The sequence below is a fragment of the Salvelinus sp. IW2-2015 genome, linkage group LG9 (assembly GCF_002910315.2).
Source record: "Salvelinus sp. IW2-2015 linkage group LG9, ASM291031v2, whole genome shotgun sequence".
Classification (NCBI taxonomy): domain Eukaryota; kingdom Metazoa; phylum Chordata; class Actinopteri; order Salmoniformes; family Salmonidae; genus Salvelinus; species Salvelinus sp. IW2-2015.
Genome location: NC_036849.1, coordinates 13887351 through 13908334, shown reverse-complemented (window position 1 = coordinate 13908334; position 20984 = coordinate 13887351). Strand labels below are relative to the sequence as shown.

At 43.0% G+C, this 20984-nt stretch overlaps 1 protein-coding gene across 1 annotated transcript in view; it reads right to left on the bottom strand.

Moving 5' to 3' along the window:
- The window catches only part of gabra2a (gamma-aminobutyric acid type A receptor subunit alpha2a), a 34739-nt gene extending 18287 nt beyond the window's left edge, over nt 1-16452 (bottom strand). The window contains exons 1-6 of the mRNA XM_023994306.2: nt 16218-16452; nt 15757-15842; nt 14942-15063; nt 7261-7328; nt 5175-5395; nt 4770-4852 (exon numbers count right to left, since the gene is read on the bottom strand). Coding sequence (XP_023850074.1) covers nt 4770-4852; nt 5175-5395; nt 7261-7328; nt 14942-15063; nt 15757-15827 — 565 coding nt within the window. The 5' untranslated portion in view covers nt 15828-15842; nt 16218-16452. The remainder of the gene's footprint in view (nt 1-4769; nt 4853-5174; nt 5396-7260; nt 7329-14941; nt 15064-15756; nt 15843-16217) is intronic.
- Nucleotides 16453-20984: the final 4532 nt, after the last annotated feature.

Genomic DNA, 20984 nt, shown 5'->3' with positions numbered 1-20984 from the left:
AATATAGGCCTATTAGATCAATGATGATCAATGAGCATAGGCTATGTATAAATAAATAATCACTGATCTGACATGACTTGGTTGGTAGTCTAGAGTAAAATCTCCTTTCACTATCCATCTATTGGTGATGTCTTCAAGGATGGGAGGAATGAAGGACACATGGGTAATCCCAAAACAGGGGCATTGTCTCCGTTATAGGCTATTTGTCTCAGCTATATACCGCTAACTTAGGCTACCACTTGTTCACCTTATAGAGGCTAGTGGCTAGACCTATTAGATAAAAAATTGCTGTCTCAGACGGGGCTTTGCCCAAACCCCCTGCCCCGTGACTATGCAAGGTCAATGACAGGGGTTTTGCGGCAGCCCTTGAGCCCAACCGAAACGCGCAATCCTTCTCCACGCAATCCTTCTCCACGCAATCCTTCTCCACGCAATCCTTCTCCACGCAATCCGTGACTTACATTCACAAGATTATAAACCTAGGCCTGTAAGATTACTTGGAAGTGTACATAAAACACCATGCCATTATGCACAAATTTGTAAGTTAATAGAACCATCAGTTCTATTAGCCAATGTGCAATCACTGGAAAACAAAATTGATGATCTACGGTGGAGACTATACTACCAACGAGACATCAGAAACTGTAATATCTTATGTTTCACCGAGTCATGGCTGAACGATGACACGGATAATATAGAGCTGTCTGGGTTTTCCGTACATCGGCAGGACAGAGCAGCTACGTCTGGTAAGACAAGGGGTGGGGGTGTGTGTCTATTTGTCAATAACTGCTAGTGCGCAATGTCTATATTAAAGGAAGTCTTGGGGTATTGCTCGCCTGAGGTAGAGTACCTCATGATAAGCTGTAGACCACACTATTTACCAAGAGAGTTCTCATCTATATTATTCATAGCAGTCTATTTACCACCACAAACCAATGCTGGCACTAAGATCGTACTCAACAAGCTGTATAAGGCCATAAGCAAACAAGAAAATGCTCATCCAGAAGCGGCGCTCCTAGTGGCAGGGCACTTTAATGTAGGCAAATTTAATTCCGTTTTACCTAATTTCTACCAGCATTTCATATGTGCAACCAGAGGGGAAAAAACTAGACCACCTTTACTCCACACACAGAGAAGCATACAAAGCTCTCCCTTGCTCTCCATTTGGCAAATCTGACCATAACGCTATCCTCCTGATTCCTGTTTACAAACAAAAACTAAAGCAGGAACTGGTCAGATGACGCAGATGCTACGTTACAGGACTGTTTTGCAAGCACAGACTGGAATATGTTCTGTGATTCATCCAATGGCATTGAGGAGTATACCCCCTTAGTCACCAGCTTCATCAATAAGTTGATCGACGATGTCATCCCCACAGTGACCGTACGTACTGTACATATCCCAACCAGAAGCCATAAATTACAGGCAACATCCGCACCAAGCTAAAGGCTAGAGCTGCCACTATCAAGAAGCGGGACACTAATCCAGACGCTTATAAAAAATCCCGCTATGCTCTCAGACAAACCATCAAACAGGCAAAGCATCAATACACACTACTACACTCTAGCTGACGCTCGTCGGATGTGGCAGAGCTTACAAACTATGACGGACTACAAAGGGAAACCCAACCGCGAGCTGCCCAGTGACAGGAAACCACCAGACGACCTAAATTACTTTCATGCTCGCTTCGAGGCAAGCAAAACTGAAGCATGCATGAGAGCACCAGCTGTCCTGGACAACTGTGTGATCACGCTCTCCGTAGCCGATGTGAGCAAGACCATTAAACAGGTGAACATTCACAAGGCTGCAGGGCCAGACGGATTACCAGGGCGTGTACTCAGAGCATGCGTGGACCAACTGGCAAGTGTCTTCACTGACCTTTCAACCTCTTCCTGACCGAGTCTGTAATACCAACATGTTTTAAGCAGACCACCGTAGTCTCTGTGCCCAAGAATGCGAAGGTAACCTGCCTAAATGACTACCGCCCGTAGCACTCAACTCGGTAGCCATGAAGTGCTTTGAAAGGCTGGTAATGGCTCACATCAACAACATCCTCCCGGAAACCCTAGACCCACTCCAATTTGCATACCGCCCCAACAGATCACGCAATCTCAATCGCACTCCACACTGCCCTTTCCCACCTGGACAAAAGGAACACCCATGTGAGAATTCAACACCATAGTACCCACAAAGCTCATTACTAAGTTAGGGACCCTGGGACTAAACACCTCCCTCTGCAACTGGATCTTGGACTTCCTGCGGGCTGTCCCCAGGTGGTAAGGGTAGGCAACAACACATCTGCCACGCTGATCCTCAACACCGGGGCCCCTCAGGGGTGCCTGCTCTATCCCCTCCTGTACTCCCTGTTCACCCACGACTACGTGGCCAAGCACGACTCCAACACCATCATTACGTTTGCTGATGACACAACAGTAGGCCTGATCACCGACAACAATGAGAGGGAGGAAGTCAGAGACCTGGCAGTGTGGTGTCACAACAACAACCTTTCCCTCAATGTGAACAAGACAAAGGAGATGATTGTGAACTACAGGAAAAGGATGGCCGAACAGGCCCCCATTAACAGAGGTAGAGGCTACCTGGGGCGGCAGGTAGCCTAATGGTTAGAGCATTGGACTAGTAACCGGAAGGTTGCAAGATCAAATCCCCAAGCAGGCAAGGTCAAAATCTGTCGTTCTGCCCCTGAACAAGGCATGTAACCCACTGTAGGCCGTCATTGAAAATAAGAATTTGTTTCTAACTGACTTGCCTAGTTAAATAAAAAGAAAACATTGGTGGAGTCAGTTGAGAGTTTCAAGTTCCTTGGTGTCCAAACACACCAAGACAGTCATGAAGAGGGCACAACTACACCTTTTCCCCCCCTCAGGAGAGTGAAATTATGAGGCATGGGTCCCCAGATCCTCAAAAAGTTCTACAGGTGCACCATTGAGAGCATCCTAACTGCTCGGCATCCGATGATAAGGCGCTACAGAGGGTAGGGAGTACGGCCCAATACATCACTGGGGCCAAGCTGGCTGCCCTCCAGGACCTATGTACTAGGTGGTGTCAGAGGAAGGACGAAAAATTGTCAAAGACTCCAGTCACCCAAGTCATAAGACTGTTCTCTCTGCTACCTCACGGCAAGCCGTACAGCAGCGCCAACTCCAGGTCCAAAAGGCTCCTTAACAGCTTTTACCCTCAAGCTATAAGACTGCTGAACAATTCATCAAATGGCCACGCTGACAATTTACATTGACCCCTCCCCCTTTGTTTTTACACTGCTGCTACTCGCTGTTTATTATCTATGCATAGTCACTTTACCTTCTGCCTACATGTACAAATGACCTCGACTAACCTGTACCCCCGCACATTGACTCATTACCGGTACCCCCTGTATATAGCCTCGTTATTGTTATGTAATTTTATTGTTACTTTTTATTGTATTTTTTACTTTATTTAGTCAATATTTTCTCTATTTCTTGAACTGCATTGTTGGTTAAGGGCTTGTAAGTAAGCATTTCATGGTAAGATCTATCTGTACCTGTTGTATTCGGCGCATGTGACAAATATTATTTTATTTTACTTTTCGTTTCAACAAATAGGCTGCTGGCCTAGCTGTTACTCTCTAAGATACTATGCAAGGTGGTGGCATACACAGGGGATTGAGGATAACATTGTAGTGAATTCGAAGGGCACCATGACAGGGACTGATGCACACAACTCCTTGTCTCTTCGCAATCAGTGACAATACCAAGATAGTTAACTTGTGTTCTGACACAACGGTGTTCTGGCCGTTAAGAATACAACCCACCCGTCTCTACCTAGGTATGTAACCGCACGGTGTGGTTCCTCCTTCTGAAAATAATCTGTGGCACAACCTCTTCCAGGTCCTAATAGGACATCTACTTTGTGCATGACACAAGTCATTTTTCCAACAATTGTTTACAGACAGATTATTTCACTTATAATTCACTGTATCACAATTCCAGTGGGTCAGAAGTTTACATACACTAAGTTGACTGTGCCTTTATAGAGCTTGGAAAATTCCAGAAAATTATGTCATGGCTTTAGAAGCTTCTGATAGGCTAATTAACATCATTTGAGTCAATTGGAGGTGTACCTGTGGATGTATTTCAAGGCCTACCTTCAAACTCAGTGCCTCTTTGCTTGACTTCCTGGGAAAATCAAAAGAATTCAGCCAATACCTCAGAAAAAAACTTGTAGACCTCCACAAGTCTGGTTCATCCTTGGGAGCAATTTCCAAATGCCTGAAGGTACTATGTTCATCTGTACAAACAATAGTACGCAAGTATTAACACCATGGGACCACGCAGCCATCATATGGTGAGACAAAACCACGACTCGTCAGTGAAGAGCACTTTTTGCCAGTCCTGTCTGGTCCAGCGACGGTGGGTTTGTGCCTATAGACGACGTTGTTGCCGGTGATGTCTGGTGAGGACCTGCCTTACAACAGGCCTACAAGCCCTCAGTCCAGCCTCTCTCAGCCTATTGCGGACAGTCTGAGCACTGATGGAGGGATTGTGTGTTCCTGGTGTAAATCGGGCAGTTGTTGTTGCCATCCTGTACCTGTACCGCATTGCTGTTTATGAAAAGCCTAATTTTACTTGTGAACTCAGAATGAACCCAACTAACTAGATGTTTCAGTCTCACAGGCAACCAGTTAAACATCCAGCAAGAAACAAAGTCCTGCCTCTAGCTCAATCAGTTCCTTACAAAGTAAAATAGAAGAAAGAATGAGGAGATAAGCTTACAACTGCCAAACTTCAGTGGACAGGAGTGGGAATCCATAGGGAAGTCTTCGAGGTGCATGGGACATTCCGCCTGGACCGTTAACCTGAGTAAATACAAAAATACAGACGCAAGAGTTCACATCACCCCAGAACCTCAGGGCTACTCTCGCAGTGCAGTTGTTTTGTTGTGCTACCATGTTTCTTTTGAATGGCCTCATCTCTCCTCACTTTCAGGCTATGCTGAGACATTGTATGTACACATCCTGTATGGTTTTCATAGGGTGATGCTGACTGCCTGTACAATAGCAGTAGATCTCAATGCTGGCATTGGCTGCTGCACTGACATCACCTTGTCCTTAGACCTGAGGACAGCTCTGTTAGCCCTCTAATGAAACCAGGAGTAATAAAAAAACAAGCACTTGTTACCTCATAGTGTACAGCAGTGTTCCATCCTCCATGATCCGGAGCAGTTTGTTGGGCATGGTCATGTTGTGAGCGACAGATTTCTTCCCATTGTGGAAGAAGGTATCTGGCGTCCAGATTTTACTGGCCATCAGGTTGTTCAGCCGCAGGATATTCATCGGCCCATTGAACTTCAGCCGCTCGTCAATCCAGCTCTGACGGAAGAACACGTCCACAGTGTATTCCTGACAAAGAACAGAGTACAAAAGACTTCAGCACAGGTTGAGATATGGGTAATGCCCCCCCCCCAATCACAATTCTCACAATATGTAATGAAGAGACTGCAATGGCAGAGGGTGTTATACAAACACCTTCGATCTGGTAAACCTACTGCTGCATCATAACATGTGTTTTGAATAATTGAATAAGTATAGTGAAACGTTAATGGTATTAAATCTCCTCAATCAATAAAATAAAAAATAAAAAAGTGTGTTCTAAAGTGGTGCCTCCTGAGTCAGTGTTTGAGGTTGCACCTGGTTTGTTATGTCTGGGGACATGCAGAGTCAGTGGTGGATGCCTGCTCCCTGCCCTCTGGCAAATGTCATGGTGGATTTACATCAGTACCCCCTATCCCGTCAACATCTGACCCTCTGGGGTCTGATGGGTACAGCCCCCCTTCCCATACACACAGCCCCCAGGCTCCTGACCCCAAAGGGCTTTACTGAGCAGTTCATGGGGCGACACACAAGGGTAAATGATTCCTGGACTCTGAAACCCTTTGAATTTGAAGCCCTTAAACAAAAACACATGCTCAAAGACTTCAATGACAACTGTGAAGTTGCAATCCATTTATACCAGAGAAAATTACTTTCTTTGTTAACACACTCCAAGAGCACAAGTTAGCACTGTGATGTCTCACAATGGATGTTAATGGGTTGAGTTACCCCAAACAGAGAAAGCCTAGCGAAACGCTCTGAACCAGTCCAATCCACTATTATCACCTGGGTCCAATTTTTTTAAAGTTATCTATACGGATAATTTCAGCTATTGGATAGAATTAAATGCATAGAAATAAAATGAACAGAACTGGTGTCCCCATTCAAGTCAATGAGTTGTCCATTCTATTCATTCTATTTCTATGCGTTTAATGTCTGATAGGCAAAATCTAAATAGATAACTTTGGAAAAACTGGGCCCTGGTCAGTCAAATGAAAGTAGTCTAGAATTGTATCGTCCAATATTCGGCCTAATAATGGTTCGTTTTGTCTAACACTATAACACTGATTCTATGCCACAAGAGCCCCGTGGAGGGATCACAATAAGGAGAGAGGGAAATATAGAAGCCATATATTTACAGACAAAAAGCATAGGGAGCAGCAGGGATGCTGTCAAATATATGAGAGAGAGAGAGAGAGAGAGACAGAGAGAGAGAGAGAGAGAGAGATGCCACTATCAGAGAAACACTATCAAAGCAGAGTGATGGCCCAAGAGTGAAATTATCCACCGTGAGCTGGAAGGAGCCTCTAAATGAATTATACATGTGCCATTTTTTCTTCTTCTTTTTTAAGGCGCTAGTTCGGTAGCAACCATTTTCCCCTCTTCTTTATGGTTTAAATATTTGAGAGCAGGCTGAAATGGAGGGCTGAGAGTGTGATGGAGGGAAACTGAGAAAAGCTTTTAAAGCCCAGCAGGTACGAGCCTGGAGCTTGGAGAACAAGGCCAAAGGACAGGGGCGAGAGGGTGAGACAGAGAAAGAAAAAAGAAATGGGACACAGAGAGTGAGGACTCTGTGAAGATGATATGCCTGTGTATTTACAGTATGTGTGTGTGTGTCTAAGAAAAAAAAGTGCACCTATAACGGCAACAGAGACAGACACAGTAGTGATGCTACCCCAAAATCACATGAAATGTTGATGGACCAATCACAATTTAAAGGGTCAGTCTCTGTCCTACTCAAAATATGTGAAATACTTAACATATATCAATTTATATCTATTGTTAAACATAAGCTTATATATAAAAATAATGAAATAATGAATTACTGTAAAGAAGCTGAATATATTTCACTAAGAGCTTTATCATAGTAGTCTAATACCTAGTATAACACTTACCATGTCTGTGTCTGACACTGGACCGAAACTTGTGACATAAATATCAGTCTTCACCTCTGTCACCCGATCTGTAAAATATATAAACACAAAAAATGTTTTAAATGTATTTAAAATTGTTGTTTTTATATAGTCGCAACAACTGTTTTTAATGCTTCATTCATGATTCATACGTATATTTTTAGGTCAATCTGTTCATGTCAACAAGGCATCCATTCGCAAATCCCATGTTAAAACACATGTTTTTGAGAACTGTGAGGTACATCTGGAATGAGATGTGGTTGAGATCAATCCAGCGACTGAAAGCCATGATTTCACATTAAACTTAGATGTCTGTGCTGTCATGGCAACGCTTTGTCCATGATTCCACATTTACATTTTCTCATCGCTCATATTCCTGCCTCAGACTCCCTGGTGAACAGTGGGATGGGAACATGCACTATATCATGTTACGTCTGCGCTGTCCTCATGGGGAAAACACACTCACTCTCCTCACTGCCCTTCAGACACTTTAGGGGCATCTCAATTTGCTAAAGTGGCCTCCTTTCCTGGTCTCCAACTCTCCATGCAAAGGAATTAATTCTGACCTAAGTATAGTAAAAGCAATGTTCATTTTTACCATGTCGGAGTTACATATTGATCATGGGTAGGGTGATTTAATGTACTCCCATATATGGGAGTACTCCCAAGCAATATCCCAGTAAGGGACACATGATACCTACTGAAAAGTACAATACAAATCCAATCTAACACTAAAGTATCATCAATGATCATTCTTATATACAGTAAATGCATGCGTGCACACAAATACAGGCCATCACACACATAGAGAGGCCATCACACAGATACACTGGCCATCACACACATACACAAACACAGGTCCTCACACACAAATACAGTCATACTCATAATTCACACTCTCAAAATTATAGTGAAGGAACAGCAAACAACTGCCAAAAGCAAAATTGTTCAGGCAGCACCCCAGTGACCAATAACACTGAGTACAGTGCTTTCAGAAATTTCCACATTTTGTTGTGTTAAAGCCTGAAACTAAAATGGATTAAATTGAGGTGTTTTTGGCACTGGCCTACACACCATACCCCATAACATCAAAGCGGGAATTTTGTTTTCACATTTTTTACAAATTAATTAAAAATGAAAAAATTTAATATCTTGAGTCAATAAGTACTCCACTCCTGTTTTATGGCAAGCCTAAATAAGTTCAGGAGTAGAAAGCTGCATGCACTCACTCTGTGTGCAATAATAGTGTTTAACATGATTTTTGAATGACTACCTCATCTCTGTACTCTGTACTCCACACATACAATTATCTGTAAGGTCCCTCAGTCAAGCAGTGAATTTCAAACACAGAACACAGAAACACAAAGACCAGGGAGGTTTTCCAATGCCTCGTAAAGAAGGGCACCTATTGTTAGATGGGTAAAAAAAAGCAAACATTGAATATCCCTTTGAGCATGGTGAAGTAATTAATTACATTTTTGGATGATGTATCATTACACCCAGTCACTACAAAGATACAGGCATCCTTCCTAACTCAGTTGCCAGAGAGGAAGGAAAACATTCAGGGGTTTCACCATTTTACCTTTAACTAGGCAAGTCAGTTAAGAACAAATTCTTATGTTCAATGACGGCCTAGGAACAGTGGGTTAAATGCCTTGTTCAGGGGCAGAACGACAGATTTTCACCTTGTCAGCTCAGGGATTCAATCTTGCAACCTTTCGGTTGCTAGTCCAACGCTCTAACCACTAGGCTACCTGCCGCCCAGGCCAATGGTGATTTTAAAGTTACAGGATGGATCAGCAACATTGTAGTTAATCCACAATACGAACCTAATTGACAGAGTGAAAAGAAAGAAGCCTGTAGAGAGAAATAAAAATATTCCAAAACATGCGTCCTGTTTGCAATAAGGCACTTAAGTAATACAGAAAGAAATGTGGCAAAGCAATTAACTTTTGTCCTGAATACAAAATGGTAGGTTTGGTGAAATCCAACACAACACATCACTGAGTACCACTCTTCATATTTTCAAGCATGGTGGTGTCTGCATCATGTTCTGAATATGCTCGTAATTGTTAAGTACTGGGAAGTTTCAGGATAAAAAATAAACTAAATGGACCTAAGGATTTTTTTTTTCATTGGCAAGGTTAGCAAACTTGGGCAAGACATGCCAACAACAAATTCTGAACCTACACAACCATGCATAACTGACCAAATTATGGAAGTCAAGGATTAACATTTTGAATTCTGTGACGTGAGTGTGGAAGAGGTGATAAAAAGTATTGTTGTCCATCAAGCCACCTGGGTCTGACAACTTGGAAGGAAGATCACTGAAAATGATAGCGAACGATCTTGCCACTCCTATTTGCCATCTCTTCAATCTAAGCCTACAGTGTGTGCCCTCGGGCTTGGAGGAAAGCAAAAGTAATTCCATTGCCAAAGAATAGCAAAGCACCCTATACAGGCTCAATCAGGCTGTTAGTAAACTTTTGGAAAAAGTTGTGTTTGACCAGATTCAATGCTATTTCACAGTAAACAAACCAACAACAGATTTTCAGCATGCTTACTGGCAAGGGCATTAAACATGTACGGCACTTACACAAATGACTGATGATTGGCTGAGAGAAATTGATAATAAAAAGATTGTGAGAGCTGTTTTGGTAAGACTTCAGCGCAGCTTTTGATATTATAGATCATAATTTGCTGCTGAAAAAACATGGCTATCCAATACCCTGCTTTACATCCCTCATCTAAAAATGTCACAGGAGAAAGACGTTTTACATGTCCCCAACCGATAGTGTTTTTTGGTTCATTTATTTGTGTTTTGTGTAACTTATTTTTTTAAACTTATTTTGTACATAATGTTGCCGCTACCGTCTCTTATGACCGAAAATAACTTCTGGACATCAGTACTGCGATTACTGACCACGGACTAGCAGAATCCTTTTTTTCCTTTAACGAGTCTGATAAGCCCGACGTGAACAATATACTGCTTTCTCGGGAAAAGGACCAGATCCCCGTGATTTGCGTGAAGAGGAGGTGGAGAAAAAGTGGCAAACGGGTGGGCTGCCTTCCTTCCATTCTGCTAGCAAACGTGCAATCTCTGGAGAATAAAATAGATGACCTACGCGGAAGATTAAATTACCAACGGGACATTCAAAACTGTAATATCTTATGCTTCACAGAGTCGTGGCTAAAGGACAACACTGTCAACATACAGCTGGCTGGTTATACGCTGCACCGGCAGGATAGAACAGCGGCGTCTGGTAAGACAAGAGGCGCCGGACTATGTATTTCTGTAAAAAACAGCTAGTTCATGATATCTAAGGAAGTCTCGAGCTTTTGCTCGCCTGAGATAGAGTATCTCATGATAAACTGTAGACCACACTATCTACCTAGAGAGTTTTCATCTGTTTTTTTTGTGGCTGTTTACATACCACCACAGTCAGAGGCTGGCACTAAGACAGCATTGAATGAGCTGTATTCCGCCAGAAGAAAACACTCACCCAGAGGCGGCACTCCTAGTAGCCGGGGACTTTAATGCAGGGAAACTTAAATCCGTTTGACAAATTTCTATCAGCATGTTAAATGTGCAACCAGAGGAAAACAAACTCTGGACCACATTTACTCCACACACAGAGACGCATACAAAGCTCTCCCTCGCCCTCCATTTGGCAAATCTAACCATAATTCTTTCCTCCTGATTCCTGTTTACAAGCAAAAATGAAAGCAGGAAGCTCCCGTGACTAGATCAATAAAAAAGTGGTCAGATGAAGCAGATGTTAAGCTACATGATTGTTTTGCTACCACAGACTGGAATATGTTCTGGGATTCCTCCGATGGCATTGAGGAGTACACCACATCAGTCATTGGCTTCATCAATAAGTGCATCGATGACGTCGTCCCCACAGTGACCGTACGTACATACCCCAACCAGGCAACATCCGCACTGAGCTAAAGGCTAGAGCTGCCACTTCAAGGAGCGGGACTCTAACCTGGAAGCTTATAAGAAATCCGGCTATGCCCTCCAACGACAACGACGAGACAGCCTATAGGGAGGAGGTCAGAGACCTGGCCGTGTGGTGCCAGGACAACAACCTCTCCCTCAACGTGATCAAGACAAAGGAGATGATTGTGGACTACAGAAAAAAGAGTACCGTGCACGCCCTCATTCTCATCGACAGGGCTACAGTGGAGCAGGTTGAGAGCTTCAAGTTCCTTGGTGTCCACATCACCAACACACTAACATGGTCCAAGCACACCAAGACAGTCGTGAAGAGGGCACGACAAAACCTATTCCCCCTCAGGAGACTGAAAATATTTGACATGGGTTCTCAGATCCTCAAAGGGTTCTACAGCTGCACCATCGAGAGCATCCTGACTGGTTGCATCACTGCCTGGTATGGCAACTGCTCGGCCTCCAACCGCAAGGCACTACAGAGGGTAGTGCGAACGGCCCAGTACATCACTGGGGCCAAGCTCCCTGCCATCCAGGACCTCTATACCAGGCGGTGTCAGAGGAAGATTGTCAAAGAAAAATTGTCAAAGACTCCAACCACCCTAGTCATAGACTGTTCTCTCTGCTCCAGCATGGCAAGCGGTACCGGAGCGCCAAGTCTAGGTCCAAGAGGCTTCTAAACAGCTTCTACCCCCAAGCCATAATACTCCTGAACACCTAATCAAATGGCTACCCAGACTATTTGCATTTCCCCCCACTTCTCCCCCACTGCTGCTACTCTCTGTTATCATCTATGCATAGTCACTTTAATAACTCTACCTACATGTACATATTACCGCAATTAACCGGTGCCCCCACACATTGATCCTGTACCAGTACCCTTTATATACTGTAGTCTCGCTATTGTTATTTTACTGCTGCTCTTTAATTACCTGTTACTATATTTCTTATCCGTATTTTTTAAAACTGCATTGTTGGTTAGGGGCTCGTAAGTAAGCATTTCACTCTAAGGTCTACACCTGTTGCATCTGGTGCATGTGACTAATAACATGTGATTTGATATTGTGGATCGAAAGTTAGCTGTCTAACAGAACACAGGGGATGTTCTTTAATGGAAGCCTCTCCAGCATAATCCAGGTAGAGTTAGGCATTCCCCAGGGCAGCTGTCTAGGCCCGTTAATTTTTTCAATCTTTAATCTTTATCTTTAGTAATGACCTGCCACTGGCTCTGAGTAAAGCCTGTGTGTCTATGTAAGCTGATGACTAAACACATCAGCTACCACAGCAAGTGAAATCACTACAAATCTTAACAAAGAGATGCAGTTAAAACATTGGTGGAAAGAAATAATTTTGTCCTACATTTTTCAAAACTAAAAGCATTGTATTTGGGACAAATCATTCACTGAACTCTAAACCTCAACTAAATCTTGTAATGAATAATACGTGAATTGAGCAAGTTGAGGAGACAAAACTGCTTGGAGTAACCTTGGATTGTAAACTATCATGGTCAAAACACAATGATGCAACAGTAGCTAATAGATAGGAGAGGTCTGTCCATAATGATGCATTGTTCTGCTTTCTTAACAACGCGATCAACAAGGCAGGTCCTACAGGTCCTTGTTTTGTTGCACCTGGACTACTATCCAGTCATGTGGTCATGTGCCACCAAGAGGGACTTAGGAAAATTACAATAGGCCCAGAACAGGGCAGCACGGTTTGCCCTTAAATGTAAACGGAGAGCTAACATTAATAATATGCATGTCAATCTCTCTTGGCTCAAAGTAGAGGAGAGAAATCTGCTTGAAAATCTATGGCATGACTTTAAAGTGGTTGCCTAGCAATGATCAACAACCAATTTGACAGAGCTTGAAGAAATTAGAAAATAATATTGTACAATCCAGGTGTGCAAAGCTCTTGGAGACTTACCCAGAAAGACTCACAGCTGTAATCACTGCCAAAGGTGATTCTAACATGTATTGAGTTTGGGTGTGAATACTTATGTAAATTAGATATTTCTGTATTTCATTTTCAATACATTTGCAAACATTTTGAAAAATATGTTTTCACTTTTATTAAATACACCATGAACATGGATTTTCCTAAAACCTGTGTGATGACCGGGTGCAGAAACATTGGAGCCCTGGGTAATCTCAAACAAGGTTTACATTGACTTTCCCAAATTGTGCAACAACAGTTTTTGGTAATTGTTTTGAAAATCATTATCACTTATTTCAAATTCTTTGTCATCTCAACGTGCCAGAATTCATGCATTTTTTGTCTGTTATGAGGTTTGCTGAGCTTCTTACATTCTTTTTGCGGTCAGGAGTGAAAAACAAACAAACAGTCTACTTATTTTGAATTGCACTGAATTGTCTACAACTGTAAGCCTTGATTTAAGCCAAACCTGGGAGCTATTGTGCAATTCTAAAATCTCTCAGTGAAAAAAATCCCATTTCCCATAAATAAAACAGCCATTTCCCAGTACACATCTGGTGCATCTGTCTTCTTTGGTCTCATGGGAAACCAAATTAACTTTACTGCCTGACTGTAGAGTGCTTCTGTCATGAAGGAATATCTACAACTACAGTAGATAAACATCAACATAAATCCTAGCACCTTATGGGCTATTATAGGATCCATGAAAAGTTAAAACCTCAGTAAGTCCTCATTAAACGAGTCAAGAAAGCATATTCAATCACACAAATGGGATCAGTGACTGTACTGGGATCAGTGAGAGGCTACTGTATAACTATGATCAGTCATCTTTTACGGACCAGGCATTATAAATCACACCACTCACACCTAATGTGGGCTGCTCCTGGATCAGTAAGAAGCCAGAAGCAAAGTACATCCTTGCCAGCAATTTACAGTTGGAGGTATAGTACCACATGACTAAAGGGCTGTCCCAAATGTAAATTTGTATCTTTCTGGATGTGAATTTTCAGCAAAGCCTTGTGACACAGTTATCAGGATAATCACATTGGCACAGTAGGCATTTGGTTTTTCGTTATCTTACCTTTTTCTAACAGAATTCCCTAGTTGTCACTAAGACTAATCTTTGTACACTACATCCAGTGTCTATGCTGCTCATCAGAACTGGGACAAAGGGAGCCATTGAGGTATTGGGAGCTATTTTGCCTTGTGAGTCATGCACCCTGGGACATTATGAATTAGAGATTCCACAATCATAGTAAACCGTACACTCATACACAGCTCAATCATCATGGTGAGCCAGACACACCAAAACACACAGAGAAATTTGAGTGTCAACGGTTAAAATGGATGCACGCAAACAAAACTTCAATGTGACTGGGTCAGCCCTAAATAAAACAGCCTAGAATAGCTCTTACAGTATCTCTTCTGTTACAGCAGATAATACCTTCTGTGTTGTTGTCTTGGTGATAAGGGGGATGCAAATACAAGCTCAGTAACTCATTCTGACACCAGACAAGTTATTTGGGAATTTAAACAAGCTTCTATCTGGGGAAATGCAAGAGATTGACACAAGAACATGTTTAATCTCAAAGATATTTAAAACTTTGAATAAAATATATGTCCTGGAGTCCTACTGGGTGTACAGGCTTTTGTTCCAGCTCTACTCTAACACACCTGATTATACTAATCAAGGTCCTGCTGAGCAGCTGATCAACATTTAAAACCAATTTAACTTTCATTTTATATGAAAAGTATACAATGTTAACTGCTCACCGCCAAGTCCAGGTCGTAATCGGTTGTCATAGCCATCCAGAAGGCTGTCCAAGATCCGGGTGAACAGAGTGATATTGTTTTTGAAGGCTTCTGAGGCATATGCCGATGATTCCACTCTTGATCTATGTAGGTAACATTAAGTAGCAGAAACATCAATGATTTGGAGAGATGTGAGGGGAAAATTGACATGTGGGAAAAACATTGTTTTTGTGTGTTTTCCTAAGGAACATAAAAACCTAATTCAACCTCTCTCTGCCAACTTCCTCTCTTGAAATGGGACAGAGCACTACGCGGCAAACAATTGTTCTGTAGCCAACTATTAAAGACCACAAAAGTGAATTAATGTGGCTCAGTTGGCTTCTTGCAAAGACAACCAGCCTCTCGCTCTCATTTGTTCATTATAGAACAGACATTTCCACCTCACCAAAGAAATTCATAAACATTTCCGAAGATAAATGAAGGAAGGCACCAATAAATGCATCAGTCGATTATCACATTACTGAGTTTTCTTTCTTCAGATTCATACAAATGTTCTAACTTCCTGGAGCTGTGCGCAATCTCCACCTAGAGTCTACTTCGCAGGTCACCGCGCAATTGGTGCCTCCGCTCTCCACACAAATTGTGCCACCATGTTATCACGATAATTTAAAAATAAATAGTAATTTCGCGTGACTGCTTTATTCCAATCTGAGAACCATTTAGATTGGCCAAAATTTAGAAAATTTAGAACGTGCAGATGCAGTGCACGCAAACACCGCTTACTGTTTTATCTATTGATTGTTTATTTTTTATAAAGAAAATACAACGAAACTTACCTTGACTGCCACAGTACCATCATAGAGAAGAACACCGCTAGATAATGTGATAAATCCAATCGCTTGATCATTGCTGAAATCCAAACCTACAGAATGGGAGGATGCCCAATTAAAGGCAATATTCAGAGCCCGAAATTCCATTCATGAAGACATTCGATTGAAATGCTAAGCAATACCATTCATTCTGAATTATTGCCTTATGTTAACAAATTAATGCAAACTAATTCTATAAACTGTTTTCTCTATCCAAAATCAAATAGTCATGCGCTGTATACTCTATAAAGTCCATGCAAAGACATCAAATGTGATGGCAACATGCAAACACAAATAAATTCGACCACTCCATAAAAAACATGATACATTATTTTTTTAAACGTATTGAAGTTATTGAAAATTCCATTATTATTTGCTGGAATGGAGAGCAAGAAGATGTTTTAAAAACGTTTTGGAAATCATCAAACCTTCAAGGCAACTGTCACTTAGTCGCAGCAAAACAATGAGGCGGTTGACAGCTAGGCTACCTGACTAGCGCAAGGTATCCCCCTTTGATTTTCTTTCTGAGAACTCAGCTGTAAAGTTGCGCCCAAGAGCTCTGTGCATTATCTAAATTACACCACGGAGATTTGGCAATGCACCCGGAGTGCGCGTAAAGATTATGATTATATTCCAAACCCTAAAAAATCCAAAATACCGAATGTAGGTCTGTCCATCTGTATCCAAGTGCCGTGGTTCACAATTATATTCGATATTGGCTCCCGCCTTTCACCTGTAACGGATGCACCCGCGCGCCCAATTCCGCGTGGCTCGAGCCACTGACAAAAGTGAGGAAGACGAGCGAGGCAGATATACTAGGTCCTAGAGATAGCTTCCACCCTTTGACCATCAGAATAAATCCCAGATGTGATTTCCAGTGACAAATGTATGTTTGTGGGTTTTGGAAAAGCTATTTCTCTGCAACACAAAGCACACCACCACCATGTAAAAACTAGAACTGGTTTCAAGTAAAGGAGTTGGATAGATGCTATTTGAGGCACTTTGGATGCGCTCAAGAGGCTGCGTGACTTCGCCTATCGTAATTAATTCAGAAATAAACATGGTCTCAGGGCAATTGGTATTATTCTGTGACAATCCATTTAGTATAATACTGTATATTAGGTTACATTATGAATATAATAGCAGTTGTACAATATCATATGCATTCTAGGACATATACGATATTAGACTGTATCTTACCCAGTTATAAAATAGCATACAAATTGGATGACATAACCTTATTACATTTTAGCAGACTAAAGTAGTGAGAGCATACATTTTCATGTTTGTCCGTACTAGTCCCCCATGGGAATCGAACCCACAGCCCTGGCGTAATAATTGCCTTGCTCTACCAACTGAACCACACCTGAGCACGGAAAATAATATTGGCATTAATAAAAATGCAATTATCGTAAAGCTACCATTATATTACAATTATGTCGGTGACAACCTGGTTGATAAAAAATATTGGGTTGTTAACAAATGTTTGTTATATATATAAATATATATTTATAAATATATATTTATATATATAAATAAATGTGGGGCACAAAAAAGGCAGTGTAGAACACCATTGCCCATCATGCATTGCTCTAAAAAAGTTTGTTCCAAAATGTTCCCCCCCAAAAATGTATTTTCCTATGAATGAAGTCACAAAAAATGTGTGTTTTTTCCTACTAAACGAAAACAGGTTATTAGAAATGTTTGGAAATGTATTACAAATGAAAAACAAAAATACCTTATTTAAATAAGTATTCCGACCCTTTGTTATGAGACTCGAAATTGAGCTCAGGTGCATCCTGTTTCCATTGATCATCCTTGAGATGTTTCTACAACTTGATTGGAGTCCACCTGTGGTAAATTCAATTGATTGGACATGATTTGGAAAGGCACACACCTGTCTATATAAGGTCCCACAGTTAACAGTGTATGTCAGTGTAACGACGTTCGTCTGAGGAAGAAGGAGAGGACCAAGGTGCAGCGCGGTACGTGTTCATGACTTTTAATAACACTGAACACTAGAACAAAAAATAGCAAAACAGAACAAACGAAACAGTCCTGTCTGGTGTAGACACAAAACAGAAAACAACTACCCACAAAACACCAACCAAAATAGAGACATTGGCATCACTGGAGTGGAGAGACACACAGGAGGCTTCGTGCCATGGATCATCACTGGAGGCTTCTTGCCATGGATCATCACTGGAGGCTTCTTGCCATGGATCATCACTGGAGGCTTCGTGCCATGGATCATCACTGGAGGCTTCGTGCCATGGATCATCACTGGAGGCTTCGTGCCATGGAATCATCACTGGAGGCTTCGTGCCATGGATCACCACTGGAGGCTTCTTGCCATGGATCACCACTTGAGTGGAGAGACACACAGGAGGCCTGGCTCTGGGAGAAGGCACAGGACTCACCAGGCTGGGGAGACATGCAGGAGGGTTAGGGCTTAGCACAGGCACAGGACTCACCAGGCTGGGGAGACATGCAGGAGGCCTCTTCCTTGGCCGAGGCACCGGATACACCGGGCCATGGAGGCGCACTGGAGGTCTCGAGCGCAGAGCTAGCACAACTCGTCCTGGCTGGATACCCCCTGTAGCCCGGCAAGTGCGGGGAGCTGGAACAGGCCGCACTGGGCTGTACTGGTGAACCGGGGACACCGTGCGTAGGGCTGGTGCAGGATAACCCGGGCCGAGGAGACGCACTGGAGGCCAGATGCGCTGAGCCGGCACCATCCCTCCTGGCTCGATGCCCACTCTAGCCCGGCCGATGCGAGGAGCTGCGATGTAGCGCACCGGGCTATGAGTGCGCACTGGGGACACCTTGCGCATCACCGCATAACACGGTGCCTGCCCGGTCAATCTCTCCCCACGGCAAACACGAGGAGTTGGCTCAGGTCTATGACCTGACTCCGTCAATCTCCCCGTGTGCCCCCCCTAAAAAAATTATGGGGCTGCCTCTCGTGCACGCCTCCTCGAGCCAAATCCTTGTAGCGTCGCCGCTCCGCCTTAGCTGTCTCCAGCTCCTCTTTAGGACGGCGATACTCTCCCATCTGTGCCCAGGGTCCCTTGCCGTCCAGGATTTCCTCCCATGTCCAGGAGTCCATTACACCACGCTGCTTAGTCCTTTGGTGGTGGGTAGTTCTGTAATGACGTTCGTCTGAGGAAGAAGGAGAGGACCAAGGTGCAGCGTATGACTTTTAATAACACTGAACACTAGAACAAAAAATAACAAAACGGAACAAACGAAACAGTCCTGTCTGGTGTAGACACAAAACAGAAAACAACTAGCCACAAAACACAGGTGGGAAAAGGCTACCTAAGTATGGTTCTCAATCAGAGACAACGATAGACAGCTGCCTCTGATTGAGAACCACACCCGGCCAAACACATAGAAATAGACAACATAGAACAAAAACATAGAATGCCCACCCCAACTCACGCCCTGACCAACCAAAATAGAGACATAAAAAGGATCTCTAAGGTCAGGGCGTGACAGTCAGAGCAAAAACCAAGCCATGAGGTCGATGGAATTGTCCATAGAGCTCAGAGACAAGATTTTGTAGAGGCACAGATCTGTGGAAGAATTTATGCAGATTTGAAGGTCCCCAAGAACACAGTGGCCTCTATCATTCTTAAATGGAAGAAGTTTGGAACCACCAAGACTCTTCCTAGAGCTGGCCGCCTGGCCAAACTGAGCAATCGGGGGAGAAGGGCCTTGGTCATGGAGGTGAGAACCCAATGGTCACTCTGATAGAGCGCCAGAGTTCTTCTGTGGAAATGGGAGAACCTTCCAGAAGGACAACCATCTCTGCAGCACTCCACCAACAAGACCTTTATGGTAGAGTGGCCAGACGGAAGCCAATCCTCAGTAAAAGTCACATGACAGTCCGCTTGGAGTTTGCCAAAAGGCACCTAAAGGACTGACCATGAGAAACAAGATTCTCTGGTCTGATGAAACCAAGATTGAACTCTTTGGCCTGAATGTCAAGCGTCACGCCTGGAGGAATCCTGGCACCATCCCTACGGTGAAGCATGGTGTTGGCGGCATCATGCTGTGGGGATATTTTTCAGCTGCAGGGACTAGGAGACTAGTCAGGATCGAGGAAAAGATTAACTCAAAAGTACAGAGAGATTCTTGATGAAAACCTGCTCCAGAGCGCTCAGGACCTCAGACTGGGGCGAAGGTTTCCTTTCCAACAGGACAACAACCCTAAGCACACAGCCAAGACAACGCAGGAGTGGCTTCGGGACAAGTCTCTGAATGTCCTTGAGTGGCCCAGTCAGAGCCCGGACTTGAACCTGATAAAACATCACTGGAGAGACCTGAAAATAGCTCTGCATCAACACTCCCCATCCAACCTGACAGAGCTTGAGAGGATCTGCAGGGAAGAATAGGAGAAACCCCCCAAATACCGGTGTGCCAAGCTTGTACCGCCAAACCCAAGAAGACTCAAGGCTGTAATCACTGCCAAAGGTGCTTCAACAAAGTACTGATTAAAGGGTCTGAATACACTTTTATGTTTATAAATTTGCAAAAGTTACTAAAACCAGTTTTACCTGTGTCACTATGGGGTATTGTGTGTAGATTGAAGAGGATAAAAAAACAATTTAATCAATTGTTGTAACGTAACAAAATGTGGAAAAAGTCAAAGGGTCTGAATAATTTCCAAATGCACTGTATGTAGTTTAACCTGCAGCGAATTATGGACTTGTCTTTTAGATTTGCCACACATTGTTAGATTGAAGTTTATTTTCATGACATCTGTAAACAATACCATGCAATAATGATAAGATGTGTGCTCTCAGGGTGGGGTCGGGAAGTGTATTTTATTAGGGGTTCAAGCAGCGAAGCTGTGTTAAACCCTATTGAATTTCCCTACTGAGACTTCCGGCGTCGAAAAAGAGATGGCCGCCTCGCTTCGCGTTCCTTGGAAAATATGCAGTATTTTGTTTTTTTATGTGTTATTTCTTACATCGGTACCCCAGGTAATCTTAGGTTTCATTACATACAGTCGGGAGGAACTACTGAATATACGATTAACGTCAACTCATCATCGTTCCTACCAGGAATATGACTTTCCCGAAACGGATCAGTGTTTTGCCTTCCACCCAATACAATGGATCTGATCCCAGCCGGCGACCCTGTGCGACGCCGTAAAAGGGGAAACGAGGCGGTCTCCTGGTCGGCTT